General features: G+C 40.8%; 1 protein-coding gene across 4 annotated transcripts in view; it reads left to right on the plus strand.

The window, feature by feature from the left end:
- The window catches only part of TMTC3 (transmembrane O-mannosyltransferase targeting cadherins 3), a 49,128-nt gene that overhangs the window by 5,328 nt on the left and 22,674 nt on the right, over nucleotides 1-21,126 (plus strand). The window contains exons 2-8 of one of the 4 annotated variants that reach the window (XM_020777570.3): nucleotides 2,104-2,217; nucleotides 3,175-3,390; nucleotides 4,356-4,574; nucleotides 8,953-9,052; nucleotides 10,758-10,873; nucleotides 15,196-15,368; nucleotides 17,718-17,970. In XM_020777570.3, coding sequence (XP_020633229.1) covers nucleotides 3,202-3,390; nucleotides 4,356-4,574; nucleotides 8,953-9,052; nucleotides 10,758-10,873; nucleotides 15,196-15,368; nucleotides 17,718-17,970 — 1,050 coding nt within the window. In that variant the 5' untranslated portion in view covers nucleotides 2,104-2,217; nucleotides 3,175-3,201. The remainder of the gene's footprint in view (nucleotides 1-2,103; nucleotides 2,218-3,174; nucleotides 3,391-4,355; nucleotides 4,575-8,952; nucleotides 9,053-10,757; nucleotides 10,874-15,195; nucleotides 15,369-17,717; nucleotides 17,971-21,126) is intronic. The other 3 variants (XM_073000298.2, XM_020777587.3, XM_078394817.1) reach the window with 3 other exon arrangements.

A 21,126-nucleotide genomic window follows, 5' to 3' on the forward strand; every position in this document is an offset into this window, starting at 1 on the left:
TGACTGCTGTCACCATCTGCAGTGATCATGGAGCCCAAGAAAGTAAAATCTGTCACTTCCTCTATATTTACCAGGAGGTGATGGGACCAGTGACCATGATCTTAGTTGTTGTTTTTTTTATGTTGAGCTTCAGACCGTTTTTTGCACTCTCTTCTTTCACCCTCAGAGGTTCTTTAATTCCTCCTCACTTTCTGCCACCACAGTGCTATCATCTGCATATCTGAGGTTGTTGATATTTCTTCCAGCAATCTTGATTCCATCTTGGGATTCCTCCAGTCCGACCTTTTGCATGATGTATTCTGCATATAAGTTAAATAAGCTGGGGGATGATATACAGCATTGTCATACTCCTTTCCCAGTTTTGAACCCATCAGTTGTTCCATATCCAGTTCTAACTGTTGCTTCCTGTCCCAGGTATAGGTTTCTATGGAGATAGATAAGGTGGTCAGGCACTCTCATTTCTTTAAGGACTTGCCATAATTTGCTGTGGTCCACACAGTCAAAGTCTTTTGCATAGCCAATGAAGCAGAAGTAGATGTTTTTCTGGAACTCTGTCTTTTTCCATAATCAAGCATATGTTAGCAATTTGGTCTCTAGTTCCTCTGCCCCTTCGAAATCCAACTTGTACTTCAGGGAGTTCTCGGTCCACCTACTGCTGAAGCCTACCCTGGAGGATTTTGAACGTACCCCATACTATCAGCAGTCACTCATCCAAATATAGCCCTAATTCAAAAACAGATTCAGTATTTACAACTTTTTGTTTAGACTGTCCTCTCCCCTCAGTAATGACTGCTGGTTTGACTTGTCACACAACATCAGAGATGCACTTCTTTGCACCCTACCCCTATTCACATTCTACATAAACACTATTATATTGTTACTAACTCCATAGAAAAGTGTGATGTCATTGCAGCCATATACAGTCATGCCCCGCTTAACGATTGTCCCGCATTACGATGAATCCGCTTTACGATGATGTTCTTATGATCGCAATTGCGATGGTCTAAATGGGGGAATTTCGCTTAGCAATGATCAGTTCCCTGCTTCAGGAACCGATTTTTGCTTTACAACGATCAAAAACAGCTGATCGTCAGGTTTTCAAAATGGCCACCGGGTGCTTAAAATGGCTCCCCGTTGTGCTTAGGGACAGATTCCTCGCTATACAGGCACCGAAAATGGCCGCCGTATGGAAGATCTTCGCTGGACAGTGAGTTTTCAGCCCATTGGAATGCATTGAATGGTTTTCAATGTGTTTCAATGGGCTTTTTAATTTCTCTTTACGATGTTTTCGCTTAACAGTGATTTTCCTGGAATGGATTATCGTCGTTAAGCGAGGCACCACTGTAGTCCAATCCAGTGCAGTACACGTAAGTGCAGTAAAACAAAGGCCACAGCCATCAGCCACGACTTATGACTGCTATTTTACAGTAGGGCACATCTCAATTGGAGAATTTGCTTTGTGACCAGACAAGTAACCAAGACTTACTTCAGCATCTCATCAGTTAGCTGAAGCATGTTACACAAATTTTATGCCGACACTAGTAGATTTCTAGCCAAATTGTCTTAAATGCACCAAGCCTGCATAAGATTAGGCTACATATCTCCAATCCTCTGTCCACTCTTGATTGGCACCAGGCACTGAAGTTTTCCTGATTTGCTGTCAAAGATCCTTTTGAATGGACATGCTGGGATGTAGGAAGGTAGTTTGGGTGCATGAGGCCCTGCTGCTTGTTTTAGAGAATTTCCCTTTCCTCTCAAAAAGTGATCTCTTTCCAGAAACCAGGAGCTAATCGGCTTTTGCCCCAGTGTTTTGATTTTCATGTCTATTGAACTGCTGGCCCAAGCAGACCAAAGTGTCTGGCAGTACTGTAAAGTGTGAACAGGCATTGGACATTTTTCCAGATTATTTTCTTGGAAGATAGGTTTACCTGTGACCATTTCAGTGTCATTTTTTTACTGTAAAAACAAAACAAACAAACCTGTCAGTTCTTGTTTAAGGAAGCTATGTAATGGTATCACAAATCACAGTGCATTTGGTAATATATCTTTTAAATATATATTTTTATCATTCTCTCCTACAACAATTCTGTATTTCTATTAAAGGTCCACACACACCCCAATCTGATAGCAGTTACTGAGGTCAATATGGATTAAGCCTGTTGTAAAATTACTCCTTCGGGAGGGAATAGATAAGTGAAGAAACACTGTGCTTGAGTGGTAAGTTTTTTTTAAAGTAGTGACTAGACAATAGACCAGTTTTGAACAGCTAAATTACTGCTCCCCAAATCTTTCCCATAGTATATTTGTTTTCATGTAAAAAATGTTTGTGAGGATTCTAATTTTATCAGGGTTAGAATCCTTTCTTTGGAACACAAAACAAAGCTTGTTGATAGATGCTAGTTTGCCTCTAAAACAGTGGTTCCCAACTTTGTGGCCCAGATGTTTTTGGACTACGACTCAGAAATCCTGGTCAGCATAGCTAGTGGTGAAAACTTCTGAGCATTGTAGTCCAAGAACAGCTGGGGACCAGGAGTTGGAAACTACTGTTCTAAAATGTTTGTTTAGGCTCTTGTCCCACCTGCATTTTAACTACTGTACAAGAAAAATGGTCTGGTGCTTCTATAAGCAACAGCCACTAGGATAATAGTTTGCTTTTTTGGTGAACCTTATGGACCATAAATATGTGAGGGTTAAGAAGTTAAATGGAACACGAGAGTTCTACACTCACACTACAAAATTATTTCCTAAGATGCATGACTACCTCACCTTTCTGTCCTGAAAATACGTCTTTGTTTGATAATAGAGAACTATAACCTGCAAAAAGCCTGTTGTATAGTAACTCAAGTCCTTGTGTAGTTTAAAATATTATAGTAATTATTATAGAGATTATTAGCATTTTAAACTGTCATTCAGAATAATTTGTCATTGCAAGCCAGTGGATTCATTCTCAATCCCACAATTTGTGTACAATAGGGCTTGGTTTTAACTGCACGCCATAGATTGATTTATTTGGGTTGCATAAAAGCTGTGATGAAATGTTTTCTAACCTGTTTTCATCAAAGAGCTTGGGTGCTGATTGCTTGGGGCAAACCATACATGTTGTTCTAAGGTAATCTTCAAATGCTTGTTTTAATGACAACAAATGTGTAAAGCATTCTTGGGTCTGTTTTCCAGATATTGTTTCTGAGAGTCCTGGAGAAGATGGCGTTCATTAGTCCGAAGGAAATTGTATTAATTATTGGAGCCGTGGCAGCTTGTTATTGGAACAGTCTGTTTTGTGGCTTTGTTTTTGATGATGTTTCAGCAATTTTGGACAATAAAGACCTGCATCCTTCTACTCCTTTAAAAAACCTCTTCCTGAATGACTTCTGGGGGACTCCTATGTCTGAGGTAACTGATTTCTACTTACTGAAAAAAAATTAAGAACTGTTTCAAAATCTGTAATGAAATTAATCCATAACAGTCACATTTATAACTTGCACACTACCAGAAGATGATACATTACAAAACAGTGATGAATGAGTGTTGTACCTTCTGTTTGTAATGCCTAGTTGCAAAACTGTAAAAAACTGTAATACTGCAATTATTTGAGGTAAACAACCCATGGAAAAAATTGTTCTTCTTCATACCCTACTGAATTTCTAAGCAGAATCAGTGGAAGTGCATCCAAAGTTCAGAAGGGCATAAAAATATATCTTCTGTATGCCAGGAAAGAGGGTCTCATGTCATGTTTCTCCCATCTATCTTGTTGGGCAGCAGCTCTCATTATCCCTCACCATTGGATTGATTAACTAGGGCTAGTGGAAGTTGTAGTTCAACAACATCTAGAGCAGTGGTTCCCAGCTTTCGGTAACCCAGGTGTTCTTGAAACGTTAGAAATAACAGGTGCCACTGATCTAAAGAAACACAAGTTCTACATCTCTGGCATAGTAACAGCACAGTCAGGGCACTGAGAATTTAAGAGAGAGGATCTGGAAGAGAACAGACTTGCTGGTGGTTAAAGGCTCTTACTACTTGTGACCTGTTCAGCAGATTTATGAAAATTGGATCTTTTGGGTGTTTGGGTTTTCATTTTGGTCTTTAAGGAGATTGCCTAAATTATTTGGCCAAAATCCTTTGGGGATATCACGTGCACAGTCATTTGCTCAAGTGATGGATTTGGGGGAGTACAGAGGTTGCCCTTCAAAACAATCCATGTGATGCAATCACATCGTGCAATAGGATTCTGCCCTTTGTAGCCTGATCAGCTTTAGACTGCAGTTTTAAATAATTTTTAATTATTTGCTTTTTAAAAAAAGTAATGTTTTTTTTAAAAAAATCTATAAGCAAATCTGTTTATGTGTTTTGTTATTTAGGAGAGAAGTCATAAGTCGTATCGGCCGCTCACTGTTCTCACATTCCGTTTGAACTACCTGTTCAGCGAGTTAAATGCTGTTTCTTACCACTTCCTGAACGTTGTCTTTCATGCAATTGTTTGTATAGTCTTCCTCAAGGTCTGTAAGCTTTTCTTGGACAACAAGAGCAGCTTGGTGGTATCGTTACTATTTGCTGTACATCCAATACATACTGAAGCAGTAAGTACACCTAATAAGACACTTGAGTTTGTACTAATGGAAGGAATATAAAATTCCTTAAGTGGAATGAAAATACTTTTTTTAATGTTTTGAGGAGTGAAAGTAGGACAAAACAGTTATTCGTTTAATCTAATGAAAGACAGACTGAATAGATGAAACAAGATTTGTGAATCAAACCTAGAATTTGCATTTATTCTTTGGGTGCAGCGGTACATTCTGCAGTGCATATCATGGAACACATGACCCTCTATGTTTTGTTGGACTGCAATTCCTGTCATGCCTAGTAAAAATCAGTGACTGGATGTGAAATGAAAAAGGAAAAAAAACAGGTATTGAGTGAAGTTCAAACAACCCCAAGATTATTTGTTCACAGTCAACCTTTTCCAGCCAATAACCTAGTAGTGGATATTTTCAGTAAATGGGTTTCCTAAACATATTTCAAGATTTCTTCCACAGAGAGGACACAGCCCTATTGTTGTTTTATACTTGTGTAAGAAAAATGGTGTAAGCTTTGGAAAGCAACCATCATCTCAGAAATGAGCTGCAATTTCCTGCCAAAACTTTTATGCATTTTGTTATGCAAATGTAAGCTGGCAGTAGGATTCTGGCCACTGTGTGTTACAGTAGTAACATCTGGGGCTCACAAAGACTTACTTGAGTGTTCCAAGGAAGGGCCTAGTCTCATGCCAGCTATTTCTAGAGTCTGAAGGAACGATATGTCTCAAGCTGTGAGTGCAAGAGACACAGCCTTGTCCAAAACAGCCTGTATGCATTTTCTTGAATCAGTCTGCCAACCAGCAGTATTTTTGCTTCATTTGCACTGAGGGTCCAGCTAAATATATTTTATTTAACATTTTTTCATGGTTGCCATCTCCATGTTCTTGAGGTACTGAGAATAAAATTCAATATTCAATTATAAGATAAGACCAATTAGCATCTCATAATTTAAAAGTTAATACGTAAACATTTTTTAGAATGTTAGGTCATGTAATGTTAGGTATAGGTGATTTAAAAGGTGGTTCCCCTGTCACGAGAAGGACAATAAAGAAGGTGTCATGTGGACCTTTCTAGAGAAGGCTGTTCAGAACTCTGAATGCCTCCGCCACCATGGCCCTCTCCATGATGATTAATCACATTCCTAAAGAGATCTTTAGGATCATACAAAAGAAGGGGATCAAACTCATCCTCAGCCATTAGGGGCTTTGAAGATTAAGATCAGTGCAAGAAAATGTACGTACTTGGAAGCAGATGGGGGTGAGGGTGAGTTTAAGGAATAGTGGCTCTGGTATAATATGACCACAGTTCCCAGACCCAGTAAAATATGATTTTGCATTTAACATTCAAGTTTTATTTGCGCTGGGGGAAAAAGCTCCTACTGGCACCTGTCAAGTTTACATGGAATCTATGCAGATAAAATTGCATTAGATGAATGAACAAAGTTCAAAGGAGATGCAGTGTGGATTTTCTATGTATGTTTTTAACTTACCTACTGAAAATTCAAGGCTGCCATCTCCAGGAGCCTATTAGGTATATACGAAAGTTCTAAGACATGCAGCAGGCTTTCCTTCCGTGCCTCACACAGACATTGAGGCAAGCTGTTTCTTGGCTTTAAAGGGAGCCTTCCTGGTTGATGGTAAGATCTGCAACAGGGGTAGCTACAAAGAAAATAACTGTGTTGTATGCATAGTTTGTAGGTATAAATGTCTCCTCCAAACGAATGGTCTAGATTCATATATCATTTGCTTCCCCCTTTTATTTCTTGTGCTGTCAGGGAATGGAAGAAAGCTCAGAGGCAGAATGTATGTTTTCCATTCAAAAGGGCCTCTGTTCAGTCCCTTTCTTCTCTGGGTTCCAATACAGAAGATTTGTGTCTGAAACCTGGAAGCCGCAAATTAGTGAATAGGTGGTCTTCCCTGTTTCTAAGATCTCACATATCTTCTGCCTTCCTTTATATGTCAAGTCATTTTTTTTTTTGTTCTTGTCATGCCCCTCTATCTGGGAGGAAGGGAGTACCCGTCCCAGATACCAAGGGGTAGAATTGGTCCACACACTAGCCAGGGAAAGAGCCCCATGGTGCAGTGGTTAAACTGCAATACTGCAGTCAAGCATCTTCTCATGACCTTTGTTTAATCCCAGCAAATTTAGGTAGCTGGCTCAAGGCTGACTCAGCCTTCCATCTTTCCAAGGTCAGTAAAATGAGTATTCAGCTTGCTGTGGGGGCAAAGTGTTGTTTGCGTAATTAGGCTATAGAACAGAGAGTGCTTTAGGACCATGGAGCAGTATATCATTCAAAACAACAACATTGCCTACCTCTAGTTTAAATGATACTAAACTACATGGACCAGGGGTCTGGCTTGAGGTCAGATGCTTCATATCATCTTGATAGATTGTCATAAATTTTATTTTCCTGATTCTCTATGAAATATATTCCAAAAAAGTGGTAGATTTGCAAAATGTGATTTAACCTTGGATGTTTATAGCAGTACAGTGGTGCCTCGCATAGCGATTGCTCCATATAGTGACGAAATCACTTTGCAATGGACTTTTCGCCATCGCAAAATGATCGCTTTGCGATGGTCCCTATGGGGGAAATTCACTTTGCGATGATCGCTTCCCTGCGATCATCGCAAAGCCCCCATTTTCGGCCAGCTGATCGGCGGTTTCAAAATAGCCGCCGGGTAAACAAAATGGCCGCCCGCTGTTTTCAGGCACAGTTACCTCGCTTTAGAGGCACCGAAAATGGCGGCGCTATGGAGGATCTTCGCTTAAAGGTGAGTTTTTAGCCCATAGGAATGCATTAATCGCATTTTAATGTGTTTCTGTGGGCTTTTTATTTTCGTTTAGCAGTGTTATCGCTTAGCAGTGATTTTTTGCTGCACGGATTAACAACGCTAAGCGGGGCACCACTTTATAAGAGTAACCTCTTATAGCAGTATAACCCAATATTTTGAAGCGAAATAGAAACCAATTTTACTCAGACAGCTTGACAAATGAACACAGAGGTTTAACTCTGAATTTAAAGTGCAAGGTAAATGTACAGCTGATCAGTGTTTGACATGAAGAAACACTTCATTGTAATCCAGCTGTAGTCATATCTCAATGATTCTCTGATGCATGTATGTACCTTAGACAGAAGGGCCCTAGATTAGTGAGAAAATTCATACTTTACACATAGAATGTTCTAGGTTCTGCAATCAGCATCTCCAGGTAGGGCCAGGAAAGAAGCTTGAAATCCAGTAAGGCCACTACCAGACATTGACATTGGTCTGGGCCACTGATTCCCATCCTTGGGTACCAAGATGTTATTGGACTGCAACTCCCATAAATCCTGCCAGTGCAACTAATGGTGAAGGCTTTCGGGAGTTGCAGTCCGGTATCATCTGGGTACGCAAGGTTGGGAACCATTGATCTAGAATTGCCTTATTGCACTGTTCAAGTTTTCCTAATTTAAAGCTGATCTTTGGCTTCCTTGTATGTCAGTCTCCCATTTTGTACAGCATGCCAAAAATATAATGAGTTAATTTGAGTAATCTGACAGCGTGCTTGCTTGCCTAATCAAGCAAGTAAATATCAAATTAAACTGAATTAGAATGTGGGCACTTCCATCTGTTAGCCACATGAGGGCACACAAGCTCTGCCTTTGATATTCATTGATAGGCGAAAGAAAAGCTTTCTCTTTGTGTTTGTTTTAGGTTCTTCAGTGGTACTGGTATCCCCAAGGAATATATGCACCTTGTATTCTTTGTTGTTATTTGCAAAGTTGGCTTTTATTGCCCAAACAGTTCACCAAATGACAGTTTGGCCATCAGGCTCGATCATTAACACAGTAGATCAGGGGTGTCCAACCTTTCACCTTCCCTGGGCCACATTAGAAGATGAAAATGTGGTTTGGGCCACACATACATTTGGTTTGGGCCGCATGGGGGGGGGCAGCCCTAGCCATCGTCCACAGCCCCGCTCCAAGCGCGTTTAACGGCAGCTGCAATCTCAGACAGCAGAGGCTGCCAGCTTCGACTCCGGCGGCTTTATGGGGCCGAGAGGGGGTCCACCTATTGATGGGAATGGCGCAATGAAGTCACGCAGCCCCCCTGTCCCTTCCCCTCCCACTCCTTCCTTCCTTCCCTCTCTCCCCCTCTACTGTTGTGACATGCCCCGGCCACATTCCAGCTGCAAGTGCTGGCAGTGTAACTTGAAACTTTGGAATTTCTTTAAAAATAAAAAATTGCACTGGGCCGCATTACGAGCTGACCTGGGCCGCATGCGGCCCTCGGGCCGCAGGTTGGACAAGCCTGCAGTAGATGAACGGATATGCTAATCATCAAAAGGGGTATTGGGAGCATATAACCTGCTAACTGTCTCTTCTTCTTTTTCTGTGTAGGTAACGGGTGTGGTGGGCAGAGCAGAGCTTCTCTCTTCTATTTTCTTCCTAGCAGCTTTTTTGTCATATACGAAATCCCGAGGGCCAGATAATACTATAGGTAAACACCTACCATCAGTTTTGTACATTTTCCTCTCTTTGTTTAAAAAACCCAACAGATGATCAGGGCAAATAGTTCTTAAAAGCAGGATATTTTTAAAACTGCCCCATAGTGTATATTGATCCATAATGTGCCTTTTTCCTTCTATAAGGGAAGTAACTTTTTTTCTTTTGCAGGTTGTCATTATCTGATGGGTAAACTGTCATGGATTGCATGTTGACCATAGTCAGGGTCAGAGACAAAACTGGTGGCTTTCTCATTATCTCCCTGCCTCTCTTCCCTCCTTGCCTCCCCCCTTTTCTCTCTCTCTCTCTCTCTCTAGCCGGTAGCCATTTTAGTCTGTTGTAGCACAAGAGAAGCCAGAAGCCTTATAGCACCTTTAAGACAAGCTAGTTTTTATTTTTCATAAGCTGTCATGTGTTTGAGAACACGTCTTCAGAGAAAGGGCAGTTCACCCTTGCCAGAAGTCTGAACGGATTTCTCATAAAAGAAATTTTGAAATTGGAAACTAGGTTGTGGGCTGCCTGCCCTTTTTGCAGATTCAATATGCTGCAATTTTCCAACCTGCTCTGGAAGGTTACACTCTTACAACAATGTATGTTATCAGTGAGCTATTAGAACCAGATATTCCTGATTCGAACACTGTTCTGCTTTTTGCATTTTTCATGAACAGGACCTGGGTTTTGGTTTGTTTGTTTGTTTGTTTGTTTGTTTGTTTGTTTGTTTAACTGTACATACATTCTGGGATAGAGGATCTTTTGTATACATATGTTACTCTGTTGAGCACTTCCTCTGGGGTGTAATACAATCTATATTAAGATGCATAAATAAAAAGTGATCAGTTTCCACACCCGAACAAGAGAAAGGCAAAACCTCAGATCAGGTGCCTGGTGGATGTAATAGTTACAGAACAATTGACTCTGCATGGGTGTCCATAGAGTGCAGCATCTGAGAACGTATAACTATGTGGCTGATATTTCTCCGCAAATGCCTTAAACCATCAAATAGCCTGCTGGGAAATGAATAGCACACTCTTCATGGAAGACTATTTTTAGAGAAGGAGGAGGTAGCTCCTCGGATGCTTTTGTCATCTGTGTATAGCTGTTAAAAATCAACTTTGTGGGATTTCCCCCCCTCAAAAACAGAAACCTGTAAGAGAAAGTGTGTGTGTTTTAAAGTCTGTATCCATTTGGGTATTATGTCAAACAACTGCTTATTATCACAGGAGTTGATCTCTGCAATCCTCCAGCTTTCACACTGCATCCTCTCCTTCAGCTGTGTGGTAGACAGCAGTAGTTTTCACTTCCATTATTTATTAAAACATCCAAGCTCAGCAAACAGTAATTAGTGGTAACTCTGCTTGGTTTGAAAGATTCAACTTCAGGTCATGGTCTGTGCACCTAAATTGTTTTATGGTCCCAGAGTGCCCCCAGAAGAAGGGAATGTTAACAAAACCATAAATCAGGATAGAGCTCTTGTTATTATACCTAAGAAACCTTGGAATTCATTTGATGGAATGTAATTGCTATTATTATGCAATGGTAAACTGCAGTTAGTCAAAAATAGAAGTGAATACCTCCAACCTCCAAAAGAGGAGATTGTCCATCACAGCTAGTTTACAAGTATTTTAATCTGTCCCTTGAAATTCACTTATATTTCCCAAATGTTGTATGTACTAACTTTCTCTATATGTTCTCCATTGCAGTGTGGATTCCTATTGCAGTGACTGTGTTTCTGGTTGCTGTTGCTACATTATGTAAGGAACAGGGAATTACAGTGGTAGGAATATGCTGTGTCTATGAAGTATTTATAGCGCAAGGGGTAAGTTACGTGTGTAAACAAAGTCTAAACCTAGCTTGAATCATGGTCTTTAAGGAGACAAATTTACTGTACAATTTAGATTAAATGTTTTGTTCATGTTTGATAGTGTTTGTGATCACACACAATATTGTTTATATTCCTGGACAGTGTGGCAAGCAGCAAACTCATTTCCAAGTACACACTGACACTCTAAATGTCTTAATATCGCAGACTGTTCCTAAACCTAATATTTCCCACTTATTACCTTTGTTTCCCCTTTATCTCTGTACTACAGAAGTATTCAGTTTGGAATTCTTTCCAGTGATCTCTTGTATGATCACCATATCTGTTAAATAAATGTGGTAGTTAACATAAAACAGAGAAGACAGATTTGTGCTCTGCAGTGGTCCTAAAACTTAGGGATAACTGGAATGGAAGAGACTAAGCTGGGTAACATGTTTATTGGATCTTCAGGGAAACAAACAAACAAGATTACAAACAAATTAACCAGAACTTTTTGTCAAGTATAGTTTATAACATTTTGGGTGCTAAAGAAAAAGGAAAATTTCCTCAAAGAGAGAAGTTATAGAAGCCACTATATGTGAAAGTAGACTCTTGTTTAAATTTCATGACTCTACACCTGATGAAGGGATGTGGTGGCACTGCAGATGCCTTTGTGCTGCAGGGTCAGAAGACCAGCAGTTGTAAGATCGAATCCACACGATGGAGTGAGCTCCCATCACTTTGTCCCAGCTCCTCGCCAATCTAGCAGTTCGGAAGCATGTAAATGCGAGTAGATAAATAGGTAAACCTCGGTGGGAAGGTAAATAGCATTCCGGGTCTAAGTCACACTGGCCATGTGACAAATGGAAACTGTCTTCGGACAAACGCTGGCTCTACGGCTTGGAAACGGGGATGAGCACCGCCCCCTAGAGTCGGACATGGCTGATTAAATGTCAAGGGGGACCTTTACCTTTACCTTACACTTGATGAAGCGTTCTGGAGAACTCAAGAACTCACCTTGTTTGTCACTTTTTATTGTGCTGTTTCAAGTATTATCCACCTCAGACTTTTGTTTCTACATGGATCATGGTACTACTGTACCTTGATTTTCTTAACTTGAGATATTAACAGTTAGAAGAAATTAACTGTTAGAAGTGTTAACCTACCATATTCGCCGGCGTATAAGATGACTTTTTGGGCCCAAAAAACATGCCTCCAAGTGGGGGGGTCATCTTGTACGCCGGGTGCACTGAATGACGCAGGGCCGCGCTGGCCGGGGAGGAAGGCAGGCGGGCAGGCAAGCAGGCAGTTGGTCTGGATGGAGGGAGGGAAGCACAGCCTGCAATGCCTGAGTGGCCAGAGCCCGCCGCCGGGCTGCGCACCGCTGAGCCAGCTGCGTGCTCGCTCGCCCACCACCCGCCCCTTTCCCTTTTCCTCCTCCTCTTCCTCCTCAGCCTCTTGCCTTCTTCCTCTCCCTCTCGCTGCTGAGCCAGCGCACTCGCTTGCCCACCACCCGCCCATTTCCCTTTTCCTCTTCCTCCTCAGCCTCTTGCCTTCTTCCTCTCCCTCTTGCTGCTGAGCCAGATCGCTCGCTCGCCCACCACCCACCCATTTTCCTTTTCCTCCTCCTCCTCCTCAGCCTCTTGCTCTTCCTCGCCCTCTCGCTGCCATGCCTGAGCCACTGCCGGGTTGCCCGCTGCCCCACGCCGCTGAGCCAGCCGCGTGCTCGCTCGCCCGCCACCCTCCCGTTTCCCCTCTTCCTCCTCATCCTGTTGGGGGGCCCGTCTTATACGGCCGGTCGACTTGTGTGCCGGCAAATACAGTACATTCTTAACCTACGATGGGCCATACTGAAGCACTTCCTTGAAAAGTGACTACCTATAAAAGTTTAAAAACATCTTCCATTTATTCTCAGCACAAAATTGTGGTTAGAAAGGGAGCAAGATTATAGTCTATTGGGCTGTTTCATTGATTCTTTGGCCATAATTCCATGCCAGTCCACAATCCTCACTTCACTTGCAGTATACCTGAGAGTTGTCAGGAAGTAAGAGGAGATGGAGACTCTCTTTTGAGACAGTAAGAAAGTTAAGAAATCTCTATCCTCAATGTCAGCAGCTCTCAGCTGAGAAGAGGACCAAATTCATATAAGCACCCAAACTAAGAATGTTTTTCATTAAACGTTGGCAGGTTTTTAATTTAGTGTACTTTTATTTTGTTTACTTAAGTATTAAAAACTATATTTCTGGCAAAGAATGAGACACAAAATTGTTTTCCTTTCCCAAAAGATGTTCTTCAAATTGAATATGAGAATATTCTCCAGAGCAGCCATTCTCAATGGGAGCCCTGGGACATTTGAAGGAGGCCACAGACTGGATACAATTTTTCACACACCACCTTACAAGTTTTGTTCTGCAATTTGGGCAATTGTGATTAGGCCCATACTTCTTTCATATTGCGTTTAACGCTGTGCCAAAAAAAAGTTGAAAATAGCTGCTCTAGAATGTCTTCTGTCATTGGATCTGTCTTCACTATGAAAGAATCTTTTTGGCTTTTTAAAATATTTGAGTTTGTCTTTTAAAACCTCTGCATAGACATTGTAAACTGGATTATGGATTATATACTGTACTACCATTCCATTCATCCTGTGCCTGAATACTTGAAAGTTCAGCTTAGTTCCAAGTATGCTTAGGCAATCATGACTGTGTTAATGATGAAATCTTTCATTATTGAAAGATAATTGTGACATTATCCCATGGCCCCTGCTTGTTTCACCACACAAGGAGCTCACATGAGTATCCCAACACGTCCTTTACCACGCTGCCACCAGTTGATTTCTTTACCAACTATGTTTCCTATGAAAGACTGAGGTCTATTCGGTACTTAACTTTGAAATGAAACAGGTTTATTGGTTACAAGTTGTTTTAAGAATAGTTCTTAAACACATTCTTAAAGTTATACAAAGCGTTCTGTATTTTACTTTAACCTCTTCTATCTTAACTAATACAGAGAACCCTCTGACTATTCACTCTTTAAACTTCCTCTCTGCCTCAAAAGCCAAACTATCTACCTTTCTCTTCAAACCTCTCTATCTCCCTCAAAACTCTTATCTCTCCTCACACTCTGCTACAGTCCCCCTTCTATCTAGCTGACTCTGCCTCCCAGCAGCTCCCTATTGGTTCATGCAAATACACTGCTGAATATTCATGACAAGGTGACTGCTACAATAATGTGCACTGAATTTATTAGATGTATGGATTATAGGTTGAATACTGAAAGCTTATTGAAAACAAGAAAATTTCTCTTATTGCTGTATAAAGCATATCTGCAATCATGATCAATTTAGAGTTAAAAACTTTTGTCCCAGTGATCACAATAAGAAACTTGTGTGCATTCAGTTAAATATCACTTATAAAGGAACTTTATAAGTGCTAAACTAGCATCCCCAATCTGGTGCTCTCTAGACATGTTGGGCTACATCTCCTGTGATCCTCAGTCCATATGGCTAATGGCTAGCTTATATGAAGGAGATGCTATTTTGTTAATTAAAACTGGTTTCTTAGAAATTTGTTTAGAGGCATCAGGGGTAAATGATGGGCACTAAATATTATGTCCTCTTAGAAATGATGTCTCTCTTAAACTTGTATATAGTGGTTGCCTCTCAGGTAACCCTAAAAGTAAGCCAAATGTTCATACAATGTTGTCAACTAATAACATTTCATATCAAAGCTTTTGTGCATCTTTAATCTTCAGATTTTTTTAAAACTACCAGTTAATTGTGTATATAAATAAATTTGTCCCATGAAATAAGGTTAGTCTTCATATTCTAAAGCACCCCTTTTCAGAAGTGCAAGAAAAAGAATGTTTTAAATAATTCAACAGTGGCATCAGTACAAAGTTTATAGCAGCTACCACATCCCATTGCCCTTCTGTGAGCTGTCCTAGTGATGGCAGTCAGCTGTGACCAACCTTAGGAATCTGTGAAATTGGAGAAAACACTTTGTCCAGCAGCTATGATCTCTTTATTTAGACTTTTTAGAGCAGGCATGATGTTTTCTAGGAGCTGCAATTCATTGTTGTTGTTTTTAAGGTGAATAGTGACATTATTTGCGATACATCTGTGAGACTCATTGGCCATATTTATCTTGCTTATTTCATCTGATATTGTCTCCCACTCCCCTTTCTACTTGATTTAGGTTTTACTGTAAGCCATTATGGGGATTGTAGTAGTATAAAGAGGCATATAAATTTGAACTAGTGATAAACATATTGTCTTGAGTTCGGTACATGTGGCTAATAGTTTGGTTCATCTAAAACCTTTACATCTCTCTTTGCATTCACAGTATACTTTGCCCATTCTTTGGGATACAGTCTTACATATTCTCCGAGGCAAAGGCAGTATTCCCTATTGTATGCTCCAGATGCTGTTGAAACTAATTGTTCTCATGTTCAGTACTCTGCTCCTTGTAGTGATCAGAGTCCAGGTTATTCAGTCCCAGTTGCCAGTGTTTACAAGGTAAAAATTATATACTTATTAAATGTTAGAACTTGATAATGAGCAAAAAATTCTATCAGGTGTCTTGAATTTATTGTAGCATGAATATTCTGTCCATGTTTGTATGGTGGGTAGAGCAAGGCTTTTTTCCCCTCACACAAATTTACATCCATTTACAGTGGTGCCTCGCTTAACGATTACAAAACAATGTTCTAATAGGGAAAAATTGTTTAATGATGATTGGTTCCCTGCTTCGGGAACCGATTTTTTGCTTGACAACGATTTTAAAACAGCTGATCGGTGGCTCTAAAATGGCTGCCTGCTGTGCAAAATGGCTCTCCGCTGTGATTTAGGACAGATTCCTCGCTTTACAGGCACTGAAAATGGCTGCCCCTATGGAGGATCTTCGCTGGACGCTGAAGTATTTAGCCCATTGGAACACATTGAACTGGTTTTCAATGCATTTCAATGGCCTTTTTATTTCGCTTGACGAGGATTTCGCTTAACAGCGATTTCAACGCAACGAATTATCCTCGTCAAGCGAGGCACTATTGTAATTAGGGCTTGGACGCTAAAGTAATGTCAGTTCTGTCAGTGCAGTAGAGTAGTAACCAAAAACTCTTGGCATGTGTAGGGATCTTTTTATGTCTTATATGAATGATTGCTAAAACAGGGTAAAATTGTTTGCCTTAAAAAGGTACGCCACCACATTTGAAGGAAGTTGCACTGTGTGATACAGTGTGACTTTGACCTTATGCTTGGTGGCAAATTTATGACATGGATAAAGTGTTCTTTTAACATATACTTAACATTAAGCTGCCTAACTAGTTCATGCTGTTGATAAAATGGCCTGGATTAAGCCTTGTCCTGCCAGGAATTGAAGGACTCCTTGTGTTCATGGAAGGGACAGGAAGAACAAAATGCCCTCCTGGGAGTACCCTTAAGTTTCCATGCACCCTGTCACTTCCTAAGGTGGCACAGCAGGGGGTGGGGGACTATAATAACAACTAATAAAAATCACCTCTCCCTTCCCTCAATAGTGTCCTATCTGCAGGTTCCACTCACACATAAGCCTTGCAGGTGACTGATAAATGGAGGACTAAGTATGTGGCAGTGACATGGGGGTGCACATAAACTCTGCCCCTAGGTCCCCACCCAGAAGCCAGACATTCAGATATTCACCCCAAAGGTCTGCAGAGGTTCTTTTGAGTCAGTGCTCTTGAACACACATGTGTCCTAAGCAGATTCAGCTGGACACATTTACAAGCATCTTTGCAGAACTTTGTTGCGAAAAAGCAAAGTGCTTCATTCCCTAGTGTGGCTGCAATATGAGGATACGACTTACATGCGCACCCTATCCCACAACACAATTTTCTAGCCCTCTATATTTTCAGGCTTATCTGAAAAGAGCTGTAGTTTTTATCTAATCTGGTGAGTGTACGTTTGGTCATGCTTTGCTATAGTTTCTGATGACAGTGTAGTGACTAGGCCTCTATGGACTTCCAAATATTCTCTGATCCTCTCAAGCCCTGTTTGTTCCACTTCTACAGACCTGGAGTAAAAGTCAATGCTGTCAGTTTGACTTGCCAGATACGGGCCATTTCTTTGACTTACAGTTGCTCACTAAAGCAGAATTTGAGAAGGTGTTCAAGACTTTCTGCAACACCACTGCTCAAACAATAGATTACTATGCACTGGATCCACAACTGGCTTTCTACAAATAGAAAAGCTCTTTCTGTTGGCCAAAGGATCCAGGATCAAGTGTAACTGTTGAAGGAATGGTCAGGGCAGCAATAATTCCTCCTCCTTCAACCTATAGCTCTCAGTACTGTCTTCAATACTATTCTGGAGGGTCCCCAAACTTCTACTGCACATTTTCACGGGTACAGGGAACTGCAAATGGGCGAAAGACCAAAGGAGATCAATTCCTTTTCCCCATCCATAGGTGTATCCATTTGGTGGGAGGCTAATCCATGTAGCTCTGAGTCTAATACAACATGTTAAGATCAGAACTACTGTGTTTCCACAAAAATAAGACAAGGTCTTATATTAATTTTTGCTCCAAAAATGCATTAGGGCTTATTTTCAGGGAATGTGTTTTTTTTCATGTACAACAAACTATGTTTATTCAAATATAGTCATGTCATTTGGTTGCTGCACAGTGGTAGAGGGCAGGGTTTCACTTAACTGGGGCTTATTTTGGGGGGTAGGTCTTATACTACGAGCATCCTGAAAACTCATACTAGGGCTTATTTTCAGGTTAGGTCTTATTTTGGGGAAACAGGTAGGTAGGTATTCTGTGTGATCTCATCAGGATGCCTGTTAAGTAAAAAGGTTTTAAAGCTGAAATGATTTGTTTTTGTTTTTAAGATTTGACAATCCTGCTGCTGTGAGCCCTTCCCCAACCAGGCAGCTAACTTTCAACTACCTCCTTCCTGTAAATGCTTGGTTGCTTCTAAACCCTTCAGAATTGTGTTGTGATTGGACAATGGGCACCATACCACTGGTGGAGTCTCTTCTAGATATAAGAAATATTGCCACAATCACTTTTTTCTGTTTTTTGGGAACATTGCTTGTCTTCAGTCTCCGTTATCCTGGAGATTCCTCCAAAACTGTATTAATGGTAAGTTGGCATTTAGCTCTGAGCTAGAGTTGAAATATTGGAACAAAGTCTGTAAACAAAATTTGCTTGAAAAAATCACCATGGTTACTCGTATGAAGATTTGGGGGGGGGGGCATTTCTTTCCCTGATGTGGTCTTCTGTCAGCTACCATGCTTTCACTGCTAAAGAAAATACAGTGGTTCCCCACATAGCGAGGTTGATCCGTTCCGGATTAACCATCGCTATGTGGAAACATTGCTATACGGAACAAAAAAGCCCAAATGGGTCCAAAACTCACCGTTATGCGATGTTCCTCCATAGCGCAGGCATTTTCCCGCCCTCAGTAAGCGAGGGCAGGGCGCAAAAACGCTGCGCGTGGCCATTTTGGGTGTTCCGGTGGCCATTTTGGAACCACCACTGATTTTTTAAAAACGCTATGCGAAGATCGGTAAGCGAAACGCTTACCGATCGTCGCAAAGCGAGTTTTTGCCTATCTAGGCATCGGTATGCGATCGCATTAGCAATCCCAAAAAACGGATCGCTATGCGAATTCATCGTTAAACGGTGCGTTCGTTATGCGAGGCACCACTGTATCCTGCTTATTTTTCCAAGGGGGCAGTCATGTTGGACTGCCCCAACAAAAGCAAGGAAAGTCTTGTGGCACTTCAAAGACTGACAAATTTAATTTGACCTAAGTGTCACCTCCTTCTTCAGCTGAAATGGCCTGTATTCCATGAAAGCTTTTGCCATATAAGGTGTTTATATGGCAAAAGCTTTCACCTAAGTCTTTGAGATGTCACAGGACTCCTTTGTGTTTTTTTTTTCTGCTTACTAGAAGACTCGTTCCATAGGCTTTGTTGGGTGTGAATCTGATTCTGAAAACCTTTTCAATGTGCCTTAAGTGCCACAAATAAAGATCCCTTAGTATATGGTAGAGTGGTTCTTTAATTGCTTCATTGATTAAAGGAAAATACAGTTACCTCCTTGTTATAGCCTTTGTAGATGGGTTCCATTCATGCACATGTTGGATGCAACATGGCAGGGCACCTTTGTGATCCAGTTCAGCTCTTTTGTAATGGTTGGTTCTTGCCATGTATCTGCCTATCCATCTCAGAATGTGTTCTTAGTGTTTGATACCAGGAAAAATGGATGTTGTCTTACATTAGGTCAGATCTAACCATTATTATCTGTTCACACAACTGGTGGCCCTCCAGAGTGCCTTTCCTATTACTTGTCTCTTTTTCCTTTAGGGGGGTAAAGCCAGGAACTTCAGCACACCAAGCATAGGCACAGGTCATTTGGACTCTGAGAACCACCTGTCTCCCAGCTCAGGGAATGTAGAGCAGGGGTGGGTGGCTTTGGCGAGTCTGAGGCCAGTTTTCTACTCCTGGGACCCTCTGACAACCATGCCAGAATGAAACCAGAAGTAGCTAAAGGTTCACTTCTGGTTTTAAAAAATAGGTATTTTTAGTGTTCATTGGTACAGCGCTGAAACCTGTTTGGAAAGATGATGTCCAGATGATTCCTGGAGATTTCAAGGAACAACTCAGTTGTTTTTCTGGAAAGAGAGAAGGCCTCAATAAGGCAAGAAGCCACAGAAAGATCCTTGGGAGCAGCATTTGGTTCAGGGTCACACTTTGTTCACACCAGATCTGAAGAGCATTGAGTGAGCTACTTAAGTCTCTGGCAGTATCAACCCATTCATCATCTTGTTTAACTGTGCAAGACTTGGGTCTGAGGCACAGGCAGCCATTTAATATGCCTGTTGGGGAACATCTAAACTGCAGTAATTCCTTACTTCTGGATATTATCAGCCCTCACAATAAGTCCTAATGGTGCTTTGTGTCCTTCAAAACTGCAGGACATTGAGCTTGTTAGTTTAGCACTCATTAATTATCGTCCATAGCCATTAAGTTGGAACATTGTATCTCTGTTGTTAAGACAATGTAGTACAGGCTGGTAATGAAAAATGAATCTAGTTTGCTTTTTCTTTGCCCACCTTTCTAGCATATATTTTAATTTATTTATTTACTTCTTTTATATGCCACCTTTATCCCAGAACTATAAGCCAAGGCAGGTTACAAGAAGTTCTTAGAGACAGATTAAAACACAATAAAATGATGAACATTAAATTTCAATGAAATTGAAATACATGCTTAAAAGGCAATTAAAATTAAAACTCTTTAAAACATTTAAAATAATAGTGCTATTTGAATTTAAAATGATAAGAACCAGCCAAATTTTTAATGTTGTGCTATTTATCTTGCAGCATGTTTATGTAGCTGCAGATTTTTTCCCTCTATGTGCTTAAACCCTTTGTTATATATCTACACAATGTGGGTTTTGGGGCAGCAATTTTTTTTTTTTGGTCAGGTTATGACAACATCATTCCAGTAGTGCTAGGAATGGAGTGAACATTGGGAGAAGATGACTTCCAGACAACACTGATCATCAAAGAGAATGAATGAGGGGTGGAATCTGAAAGTGAGATTGCTATAAATCACTTTCAATTATTAAGAGAAGTGGTGTGAGTAGGCAAACAAAATTCAATGCAGGAGCAATCCCTGGGGATGACATAAGTCTAAGTAAACATGTCTATCAGTCTGGATCATCTGTAGACGTGTGAGATTTTCTTCTTTTTGTTTATTTTGCAGCTCAGTTATACTGATTACAGCTTTGACAAGAGCCCAAGTAATTCATTGCTTCAAACTGATTTAGTGACTTCAGATTATGTGAAAGGATTGTACAGTGGTGCCTTGCTTGACGAGGATAATTCGTTCCAGCAAAATTGCTGTAAAACAAAATTGTCATCAAGCGAAAGTAAAAATCCCATTGAAATGCATTGAAAACTGGTTCAATGTGTTCCAATGGGCGAAATACCTCAGCGTCCAGCGAAGAGCCTCCATAGGGCAGCCATTTTCTGGAGCCTGTAAAGCGAGGAATCCATCCTAAAACACAGTGGGGAGCCATTTTACACAGCGGGCGGCTATTTTGAAAGCCCGATGATCAGCTGTTTTGATCATCGTTAAGCAAAAAATCGTTTCCCAAAGCAGGGAACCGATCATCGTGAACCGATTTTTCCCTATTAAAACATTGTTTTATGATCACAAAAACTTCATTGTTAAGCAATTTCCTCTTCTAACAAGATAATCGTCAAGCAGGGCACCACTGTATGGG

Source organism: Pogona vitticeps, chromosome 5 (genome assembly GCF_051106095.1).
Source record: "Pogona vitticeps strain Pit_001003342236 chromosome 5, PviZW2.1, whole genome shotgun sequence".
Classification (NCBI taxonomy): domain Eukaryota; kingdom Metazoa; phylum Chordata; class Lepidosauria; order Squamata; family Agamidae; genus Pogona; species Pogona vitticeps.